Raw genomic sequence first — 11,801 nt, forward strand, 5'->3', positions numbered from 1 at the left:
GATTGTTGGAGGCAATAGGCTGACTCTGTAAACTGATTCGAGGGGGCTATCAAGCACTGTGAAGTGGTGTATAAGTCTAAGTGCTACTGCTATCCCTTCTACGTTGCCTCCAAAGGCTTCTCTGCTTGTGAACTGTCCATGTGTTCCTTGGAAATGGGAGTGGAAAGAGATGTGTGACGCAAACCCTATGCCAGCTTCTATTATGTTGGTTATGAAAAATCTCCAAATCTTTTACAGAAAGGTGTCTGTCCCCCCAAATCTCCAGTTTTTAATGTTTTTTAATCAAAGGTAGGGTTGGGTGCAACAGATCTGAAGGTGCAATCCCTGAAAAAATAAATTCTCCCCAAGTTCTTTGGTTGACACACAAGTGCTGTTGGGAAACTGACAGGTGGGGGTAGTCTTATTGATTTCAGCTGGCTTTAAAAAAAACAAACACCCAAAGTCCATCCTTTCATTGCTCCATCAGTGCATGTGCAGGAAAAAAAAAACCCATCACGAAGTAGAGAGAATGGAGCACAGGTTTAAGGATCTTTCCTTACCTTGACATCAAATGCAGCTGGTAACCTGGACAAACCCCTTGATCTAGCAGAAGCTAAGCACAGTTTTCAAAGCATAGCAGAAATGTTTTTGAATCCCACCACTGGGTAGCTCTCGGATTAGCTAGATCTTTGCACTGCTTATGTGCAGACATAAGCAAAGGTGGATGAAGATTGGATTTTTCCAAGTTAAAGTACTCTTCTAATTCATTGATGGCGAACCTATGGCACATGTGCCAGAAGTGGCATACAGAGCCATCGCTCTGGGTACGTGGAGCTATCAACTGTTGCTCTTACGAGTTCTAGTGTGTAGGTCAGCTGGTCTTCACAAGTGCAGGAGTGCCAGAAAGCGGAAGAGCCGCTGCCTGGGAGACGCGCCACCCAGGAAGCAGTTGCAGTAAGAGCCGTGTCACCCAGGAAGCAGTTGCATTCCCTTGGCAGGCTGAGAAGGTGCTTCGGCTTTCCCTCCCTGTCCAGGGTTGTGGAACTGAGCTGTCAGTGGGGATGTTCCGCCACCCTGACGGGGACGAGATGGGTGGGCAGGGAGACACAAGTACCCCTGAAAGGCAAGGGAAAGCTGGCACATGTGCACTGGACAGTTGGTCTTCATGCGTGCATCTGCACCAGAAACCAGACGATTATCTGCTTTTTTGATTTCAAGCATGCACCTGTTTTGGCACTCGGTGCGGAAAAGATTAGTGTGCGCTTCAGTTTCGGCAACACTGTTCTAATTCCTAGGTTTTCTTTTTCTTTTTGACAAGCCAATGTTGTTTGTTAAATCAAATGTTAGCCTTCAATACACAGAAGTCCACTGATAACTGCTAATGAGATATTCTATTCTTTGCAGCATCCAATCTGGTATGTATAGCATCCATGGCGTCTTTAATGGCTTTTTGATGATCATGTTAATTTGTTTAAATTTATTGGCTGCTCAATTCCAGTGGGCCTTCTCACCTCCAGAATAAAAGTGGTTACATCTAATAGGTACATCTAGTCTCTTCTTTAAAGTAGGAGCAATGAAAGTAGAATTTAAACGGTGATCAGGAACGAAGGACGTCAACAGTTGACCAACTTTTGGTTGAAAGTCCATGTACTCTAAATATTATTTTAAGGAATGTTGGTCATTTACCTACTCCTCCTGAAACAATTTGGTTTTTTGCCACAGGTGGGAGGCAGTTATTTTTTCTTTAATAGGACAGATTTGGAAGAAGGCTGATGAAACAACCAAACAATTAATTACATTCCCCAAACTCCCTGTTTTTCACAAGAGCCACAGTTTCCTTGGCCAGAATGCAAAGCTTAGGGTAAATCTGTTGGGTTCCCACCCCTACCTGGCAGGCTTCCCTGGTTGCGTTGACAGGTTGATCACCTGTTTTACTGGAAAGACAAGTCAATTTTAATCCCCCCCCTCATGAACTGTCCTGAGACCTGAGGATGAACATTGCTATTATCACTGAGACTTGATGAGATGGAGCCCATAATTATACTATATTACTACCATGTTTCCCCAAAAATAAGACAGGGTCTTATTTTCTTTTGACTCCCGAAATAAGCACTTGGCCTTATTTTTGAGAAGGTCTTATTATTTTTGAGGTGAAGGAGGTGGCGAGTGTAGTCACCTCATGGCTGCTGCTGTGTTGCAATATTTTCTTGGAGGTCTTATTTTCAGGGGAGGGTTTACTTTAGCACATGCGCTCAAAAGCCCGATTGGGCTTATTATCCAGGGAGGTCTTATTTTGGGGAAAACAGGGTAGGAGGATATAATTTGTTTAGAAGAAACAGATCCAACAAAAGAGTAGCAATAGTTGTATGTATGCATAGTATGTAAAGATGTAGGTATGTAAAAAATTACTATGGATAGTCCTCGAATTACAACAGTTCATTTAGTGACTGTTCAAAGTTATACTTGCACTGAAAAAAGTGGCTTATGGCCATTTTCCCCAGCTATGACCTTTGTAGCATCCCCACGATCATGTGATCAAAAATGTAGATGCGTGGCAACTGGTTCATATCTATGACCGTTGCTGTGTCCCAAGGTCATGTGATCACCTTTTACAATCTTTTGACAAGCAAAATCAATAGGGAAGCCAGATTCACTTAACAACTGTGTTACTAATTTATCAATCACAGTGATTCACTTAACAATGATGGCAAGAAATGTTGTAAAATGGGGCGAAACTCACTTAACAAATGTCTCACAACAACACAGATTTTGGCTCAGTTGGGGTTACCTTTAGAGCTGCACAAAAATATGTATGTATGTACGTATGTATGTATGTATGTAAAGAATAACTAACAGCTACACAGAAATACACAATGTCAGGGATGAAAGCCTTCATCAGAATATTTGGGTGAATATTGAGGGGAAAAGAAAATCATTGCTATAAGTGTATATTACAGACCACTCAACCAAGCAGAGGCAGTAGATGAACTTTTTGCTAATCAGCTAGCTGAGGTGTGCTAAGGAAAAACCAGAGGACTTACTATGATATATATAGTATATCTATATATATAGTAAGTGGAATGATTGGTTGTGTGGTTGTATCATGATTGGTAGATTGGTGCTGATTGGTGCTGGCTGTGTGTCCGTTGTTGTTTTGTATTGTAATGGCCTGGGTGGTGGGTGGGGCTCATTTGTTGACTAGTGCTAGTTTCCAGATGTCTGGTAGGCGGGAGGTATCATCACGTTTATTCATGTTGTGGTGGTGTTTCTCCATTTCAATAGCTTCCATAATTATTCTCTTGTTGAAGGGTTCTGTTTTGGAGATTAATCTGGTTCCTTCAAAATTAATTTCATGTCCTGTAGCTTTAAGGTGCTGGAAAAGGGAGAAAGCTTTTTCTTTTTTTCTTACTGCGTTCTTGTGTTCTGCGATGCATGCATTTATTCTCCTGTTCGTTTGTCCTATGTATGTTGCAGGGCAGATTTTGCATGGTATTTCGTAGACTCCTTGGTTTTCTAGCTGGATTTTGTCTTTGGGGTTACTTAAGATATTGGCTATTTTTTGGTCAGTATTGAAGGCTTTCTTGATATTATGTTTGTGGAGAATTTTGATGATATTATCTGTGAGGAGGGCGATGCCGTCAGATAAAATCAGCAAATTTCTCCACAAACACAATATCAAGACAGCCTTCAACATAATTTACTTGGACTTCACCAAGGCATTTGATAAGTAGACCATAACCTACTACTAGACAAAGTAGGAAAATGTGGGTTAGACAGCATCACCACCAGATGGATTCATAACTGGCTGACCAAATGCACTCAATGTGTAGTCCTCAATGGAACTCCATCTAAATGGAGGGAGGTATGCAGTGGAATACCCCAAGGCTCTGTTTTAGGCCCAGTACTCTTCAATATCTTCATCAACGATCTGGATGAGGGGAAAAATGGGGAACTCATCAAATTTGCAGATGACACCAAGATGACAGGAATAGCCAACACTCCAGAAGATAAGCTTAAGATACAGAAGGATGTTGACAAACTTGAACATTGGGCACTATCTAACAAAATGAAATTCAATGGTGAAAAAAGTAAGGTTCTACATTTAGGCAAGAAAAATGAAATGCACAGGTACAGTATAGGTGGTATCTTGCTCAATAGTAGTAACTGTGAGAGGGATCTTGGAGTCCTAGTGGACAACAATTTACATATGAGCCAGCAGTGTGCAGCAGCTGCCAAAAAAGCCAACAAAGTTCTAGACTGCATAAACAGGGATAGAATCAAGATCATGTGAAGTGTTAATACCACTTTATAATGCCTTGGTAAGGCCACACTTGGAATACTGCATTCAGTTTTGGTCACTATGATGTAAAAAAATGTGGAAACTCTAGAAAGAGTGTAGAGAAGAGCAACAAAGATGATTAGGGGATTGGAGACTAAAACATATGAAGAACGGTTGCAGGAACTGGGTATGTCTAGTTTAATGAAAAGAAGGACTAGAGGAGACATGATAGCAGTGTTCCAATATCTCAGGGGCTGCCACAAAGAAGAGGGAGTCAAACTATTCTCCAAAGCACCTGACGGTAGAACAAGAAGCAATGGGTGGAAACTAATCAAGGAGAGAAGAAACTTAGAAGTGAGGAGAAATTTCCTGACAGTTAGAACAATTAACCAGTGGAACAGAATTTGCCTCCAGAAGTTGTGAATGCCCCAACACTGGAAGTCTTTAAGAAGATGTTGGATAGCCATTTGTCTGGAACGGTATAGGGTTTCCTGCCTAGGCAGGAGGTTGGACTAGAAGACCCCCAAGGTCCCTTCCAACTCTGCTATTGCATTGCATTGCATTGCATTGTATTGTATTGTATTGTATTGTATTGTATTGTATTGTATTGTATTGTATTGTATTGTATTGTATTGTATTGTATTGTATTGTATTGTATTGTATTGTATTGTATTGAGATTGCACAACTATTTTTCTGAAATGATATCGGGTTTCCTGCCTAGAGTGGGGGTTGCATTAGAAGATCTCCAAGATCCCTCCAACTCTGTTATTCTATTATACTAAATGAACTGTTGTAAGTCGAGCACTATCTGATTTTACTGCACCCAAAATGTTGGAAGTCTGCTTTCTTTCTCCTCCCCTTTCCTTTATCTCCTCTTTCTTGTCTCTCTTTTTACTTTTACATCTACTGTTTTTCTACTGTCTTTATTTCTGTGTCTTATATTGAGACAAAGATTAATAAAGCTCATTGCTGATATGATAGTTGAATTGTATTACAAAAGCTGGTGGAAAGCTTGTATGCCTCCTTTTGTAACTTTATGTAAGAAAAAATGGAGTGACACATGTCACTGTGACATTGAGGTTTTTGAGTTTTGGGGTTTACTCCAACTGTAAAGCACTAGGTTACACAAGCTTTGAAGGAAACCTCCCTGGATCCTCCTTCTGTGGAGAATAAAGTTGTATTATTTCAATCTCCACCTCCATGTGCTCTTTTGGCCTTTAACACTGGCAAGGACTCACTACTGGGCTGGGAAATCAGACCTCTCCCCTTTACCTTTTCTTCCATAGGGACTGTTTGCAGAGAGTCAGTCAGAGCTGAAGAGGGAACAGCTGAGACTTTTCAGCTCAGCTTTGCAGGCAGCCTCTCTCTTCAATATCATGGGGGAAAGCTGGCAACATGGAAAAAACATCTTCCTTCTCCTTCTCCTGTCTGTCCTTCTCAGGACCACTGAAGCTGCTCCTGAGCGCGAAATGTAAGTTTTTTTTCTGCTGCTTACTTCCCTTTCTGTCTTCTTTGGCTGGGAAAGATTTAGAAATAAGTAGAAATTTTCTGACAGTGAGAACAATCAACCAAAGAACAGCTTGCCTTCAGAGGTTGTGGGAGCTTCATCCCTGAAAGCTTTCAAGAAGAGACTGCACAGCCATCTGTCAGAAATCGTACAGGGTCTCCTGCTTGAGCAGGGGCTTGGACTGGATGACTTACAAGGTCCCTTCCAACTCTGTTATTCTGTAATTCCCTAGCTAGCATGCTGGCTGGGGAATTCTGGGAGCTGAAATCCACACACCTTAAAGTTGCCAAGGTTGCATTAGAGATATGTGTCAATGAAGACTCAGTCCTCCTGGTCAAACGTGTCAAAGGTTGAATCATGGCCACAGGATCAATCTTTGTTAATCCAAGTCGTTTCACTGTTCATCCAAACAACTTGACCAGCCAGAGCAAAATTAGTTAGGCAGAGAGTCAGAGAGTTGTTGGAAGGTATCAACTCTCACCACACCAACTCCAGGAGTTTATTCCCAGATTGCAGCCCGTTTTGGGGAGAATCCCCTAAAATTAGTGTGGCTTACATGTGCTTATACATTACAATGTGTTTTACACATTGGCAACAAAAATGTGAACACCAAATACAAACTTGGTGGATACGACCTCGTAAATGACCCTCACTCTGTCAAGGACCTAGGAATACTCATCTCAAACAATCTAAGCCCCAGAGCTTACTGTAACAGCATTGCCAAAAAGGTATTATCAGTTGTTAACCTAATTTTGCAAAGCTTCTTCTCCGGTAATATTGAACTGCTAACTAGAGCATACAAAACCTTTGCCAGATTATTCTCAAATACAGCTTGTCTGCCTGGAATCCACACTGTATTGGTTACATTATTGCAATGCGCTCTACATGGGGCTACCCTTGAAAAGCATTCAGAGACTACAGCTAGTCCAGAATGCAGCCGCGCGAGCGATATTGGGTGTACCGAGATACACCCATATTACACTTGTCCTCCGCGAGCTGCACTGGCTGCCAATTGGTCTCCGGATGCAATTCAAGGTGTTGGTTATTACCTTTAAAGCCCTACATGGCTTAGGACCAGCCTATCTGCGAGACCGCCTACTGCCATACACCTCCCAATGGTCGATAAGATCCCACAGGGTGGGCCTCCTTCGGATACCGTCAGCGGGACAGTGTCAGCTGGCAGGCCCCCGGAGGAGAGCCTTCTCTGTGGCTGCTCCGACCCTGTGGAATCAGCTACCCCCAGAGGTCCAGACCTTACCCACTCTCATGGCCTTCAGGAAAGCCGTTAAAACCTGGCTGTTCTGGCAGGCCTGGGGCTGTTGACCTTAGGGTTAAGGTCCAGCCCCGATTAGAACATATGTGTGTTGTGAATTTTAAACTATTTTTTTTATTTATTTTGCTTTTCTTTTTTCTTCTTTCGTTGTAAGCCGCCCGGAGTCCTCCGGGATTGGGTGGCCTATAAATTTAATAAATGAAATTTAATAAATGAAATTTAATACAATTGAATGAGCCAGAGATATTTCATGAGAATAGTCCTCCACTCCTCTGCTCACAATAGAATCCCTTATGCCACCAGGCTCAAAATGTTGGGCTTGGAAAACCTGGAACTATGTCGCCTATGGTCTGACCTAAGCATAGTACACAAAATTGTCTGCTACAACGTCCTACCTGTCAATGACTACTTCAGCTTCAACCTCAATAATACTCAGGCAAACAATAGAAACAAACTCAAGGTAAACTGCTCCAAACTCAATTGCAGAAAATACAACTTCAGCAACAGAGTGGTCAATGCCTGGAATGCTCTACCCCACCCCGTTGTTACATACTCAAATCCCCACAGCTTCAACCTCAAACTCCATTAACATACCAGCATGCCTACCGTCCTCATTTATTTGTACTCATTTCCTGTGTTCATGTCCATGTTATCTTGTACATGTTTGATAAATCAAATCAAATAAAAATAAATAAATAAAATAAAAGTTGTTACATTCCAATGACTCTTTAACTCTTTCTGACTAATTTTGCTCTGACTGATGAAGTTGCTTGGATGAACAATGAAACACTTCAGATTAACAAAGATTGGTCCAGTTGCCATGATTCAACCTTTTGACATGGATCTATCTCTACTGTTAGGAATATAATTCTAACGGTTGGGTTGGCAATATATAAATCATGTAACAATGCTGTACCTGTTTTCTTTAAATCATACTGTAAAATGTGATTGGTTGGTTTTCCTCAAGCGGCCATAAGAGGGAGCCACAATGACTGTTAGCTCTCTGTTCGTTAGATGCTGGGCTTATCCGATCTGAGTGCCGTGAGCTATTGTAAGCTTTGCAACTGTTAGCAAACTTTGTGTACCAGACTTGATTATATGTTACTGAACTATGTTATTTGGATTATCCCTTAACTGAAAGACATTGATGACTGACTGTCTTATCCGTGTATAACTTGGACTGAAATATCTTTATTTCCATGAAAGTAAAAGCCTATTTAAACTGCAGTGTCTCTATATGCTGGTTTGTGTGTTCTTCAACACAACTCTCACAACACTTCGCTGAACGTACTCGCTCTCCCAACGGGGAGCTTACCTAACATCCACCAACACAGACCCAAATCTCAGGGAAGCCTCTTGCATTTGCTCTGTGTATTTCCTAATCAGAGCCCCTGTTCCTCTTTCCAAGGCAATATGTGGCAGTGGTACCCAGCAGAATCTACTTGGAGACCCCTGAGAACTTCTGCATCCAGATAAACAATCTGAATGAAACAGTCAGTTTGACTCTTTCATTGGAATACAATATCCAGCATTTGATCCTGAATAAAATGACGATAGAAGGGAAAGATGTATTTCAATGTGTCCCTTTCCAGGTAAGTCTGTGTGTGTCTGTCTGTCTGTCTGTCTGTCTGTCTGTCTGTCTGTCTGTCTGTCTGTCTGTCTGTCTGTCTGTCTGTCTGTCTCTCTGTCTCTCTGTCTCTCTGTGTGTGTCTGTGTGTCTCTCTGTCTCTCTCTCTCTTGCAAGCTTTCTAATTGTAACCTATATTGCCAGACAGTTAAATTCAGGACCATTTAATCACACAATATCACAATATTGATTTGTGTCAATCAATAACTATTTTTTTAAAAAAAACAAATACATTCCAGCTTGGAAGAAGCACAGCTTGGACATTTTTCTTTTAAAGGCATGATTGCTTAACCAGTGCCAGCTTTCAGTGCAAGAAATTTGCTAAGCCCTATGCCAACACACACACACACTCGCAAAAAAAAAATTGGGCTAAACTAGATGCTTCACCAATGAAATGAGGGGAGGGGAGAGAAGGGATTCTTGAAAATTGTTGTCAGTTCTCTTTCAGTATTGCCCTGGAAATACTCCTTGCCCCCTTCAAAATGTCTGGATGCGAGGGAAATGAATTTAGGAAATTTAAGTTGCAGCCCAGATGTTGCTATGGGGATCAATGCATCACTGGAAAGAGATGAATGAAGACACAAGTGCAGAGCAAGAAAAGGACATTGGCTTTTTAAGTCCAAGGTCACAGATTCAAGCCTTACTATCTACAATGCAGAAGAACTTGATGTGAATTTGCTTGCATATTTATTAAAGAGAAAAAACAGTTTCCTTATACCTATATGTTTATACAGGTAATCCTCAATGTTAACACTACAATTGTGTCCAAAATTCCCATTGCTAAGTAAGGCAGTTGTTAAGTGAATTTTGTCCCATTTTATGACCTTTCTTGGCATAGCCTTCAAGTGAATCAATGCAATTGTTAAGTTAGTAATACGGTTGTTAAATGAACCTGGTTTCCCCATTGAGTTTGCTTGTCAAACGGTCGCAAGAGGGGATCACATGATTCTGGGACATCGCAACCGTCATAAATAGGAGTTGATTGCAGAGCATCTGAATTTTGATCACATGATTGTGGGGATGCTGCAGTGGTCATAATGTGAAAAAACAACCGTAAATCACTTTTCCCATGCAGTTGTACCTCTGAATGGTTAATCAATGAACTGTTGTAACTCGAGAACTATCTGTATCTCTATTCTAGAAACACTTGTCATTCTAGAAAATGCAACTGCGAGAGTGCAGTGGTAACTCTTGAATCAAATTTGCTTGACCATGCTCTCCTTTTGGGCCACTTTTTTTTAACTTAGAATAGAATAACAGAGTTGAGAGGGACCTTGGAGGTCTTCTAGTCCAGTCCCCAGTTTGACAGGGAACCTGGCCTATGCCATTTCAGACAAATATCTTCTTAAAAACCTCCAGTGTTAGAGCATTCCCAACTTCTAGAGGCAAATATAAAAGACCACTATATTGCTACAGAAATGCACAAAACTAAAGATGAAAACTTCCCAGAATGCATATGGGTCAATATAAAAGAAAAAAAAAGAATGACATTGCCATAGGTATATATTACAGGCCACTCAATCAAGCAGAAAAAATGGAGGCACTTTTTGCTAACCAATTAATAAATATATGTAGGACACGCACTACAGTCTTCCAATGTCAACTGGAAGACTAATTCTGCACCAAGTGAGAAATCAAATAGGTTGCTGCTGACCAAACTAAAGTTGACAACTTTTTCGTCCAAAATGTAGAGGGAACCAGAGGGATATTCATACTGGATTTAATTCTCGCGAACAGAGAAGAAGTGATAGAGGGAGTTGAAACTGCAAGAACCTTGGGTGAGAGTGACCATGTCATACTAGAATTCAACATTACGCAAAGACAAGTAATAGAACATAATGATACCAGAATTTTAGATTTTAAAAGAGCTGATTTTAACAAACTCAGAGAGAACTTGAGAAAGATTCCTTGGATGAAAATCCTAAAGGGAACACAACTAAAGAACCTTAGGAAACTCTGAAAAGTATTATCATAAAAGCCCAGACCACCACAATACCACTGAAAAAGAAAAACAAGAAACACAAGAAGAAGCCAGCATGGCTGAACAAAGATCTCTCTGACAAATTGAAAGACAAAAAGGACAAGTACAAAAATGCAAAGAAGGACACATAAAGGCAGAATATCAGCAGATAACCAGAACAGGTGTAGGACACCCACTGCAATAGTAATCGGGGACTTATCCTGTTGTCACTAGAAGAATAATTCTGCATCAAGTGAGAAATAGAATAGGTTCCTAATCAACCTAAGCTGACAATTTTTTTGTCCAAAAAGTAGAGGAGGGAACTAGAAGGACAGTCATTCTGGATTTAATTTTCACAAACAGAGTGGAAATTGCAACTGGGTCGCTGAACTGGTAGCGACGGCAGGCTGGCCATGCCCCCGAACTGGTTCCCTAGTTGCCAATGCTGTTCCCAGTATGTTTTTTATTCCCTTTTTAATGTTCTGTGCATGCAGTGAGGGTCAGGAAGCCCTTCCTCCCAGTGATGGAGGAGATGACAAGAGAAGCTCCAACTCGCTTGACACGCCCCAATGAAGGGCAGCAGCTTCCCTTACCCATCTTCTGGAAACCAAGTGTCAACACACACCCAGTCAGAGATCAGCTGGGCTGCAGGGATTGTGTGGGAGCCTGCAGGGACAGCAGGCAAGCGAACTGGGCCATGGGGTCAAATGTGGGGGTGGCAGGAAAGTGGGTTGTGGGAGGTAGCTGGGCGAGAAGCAAAGGAAGACCCACCAGGCAGAGAACAGCTGGGTCATGTGGCCGAGGCAAGCGAGGGAATCAGAGAGCAGCAACAGCTACGCCATAGGCATGACTCTAGGCGAGCAGCCTAGGCAGGTGAGGCGAGATAAGAAGTGGTTGGGAGGAGAGGGGAAGGTGGGGCAAGCAGCTTTCCAAACTGCACAAAAATTTAACAACCGGTTCATCCAATCCGGTCTGAACCTGTTGAATACCACCTCTGGATAGAAGGGGTTGAAATTGCAAGAACCCTGGGTGAGAGTGACCATGTCATACTGGAATTCAGCATAACTTGTAAGAGCCGAGGTGGCGCAGTGGTTAGGGTGCAGTACTGCAGGCCACTTCAGCTGACTGTGATCTGCAGTTCAGCGGTTCAAATCTCACCGGCTCAAGGTCGACTC

At 41.8% G+C, this 11,801-nt stretch overlaps 1 protein-coding gene across 1 annotated transcript in view; it reads left to right on the forward strand.

Annotated features, from left to right (window-relative positions):
* The first annotated feature begins 5,555 nt into the window (after positions 1 to 5,555).
* The window catches only part of LOC106556477 (pregnancy zone protein), a 71,445-nt gene continuing 65,199 nt past the window's right edge, over positions 5,556 to 11,801 (forward strand). The window contains 2 exon segments of the mRNA XM_087711344.1: positions 5,556 to 5,730; positions 8,448 to 8,631. Of these exon segments, the coding sequence (XP_087567470.1) occupies positions 5,636 to 5,730; positions 8,448 to 8,631 (279 nt within the window). The 5' untranslated portion in view covers positions 5,556 to 5,635.

The sequence above is a fragment of the Thamnophis sirtalis genome, unplaced genomic scaffold, assembly GCF_051295495.1.
Source record: "Thamnophis sirtalis isolate CommonGarterSnake01/CBP01778 unplaced genomic scaffold, rThaSir2_p1.2 scaffold_3, whole genome shotgun sequence".
NCBI lineage: Eukaryota > Metazoa > Chordata > Lepidosauria > Squamata > Natricidae > Thamnophis > Thamnophis sirtalis.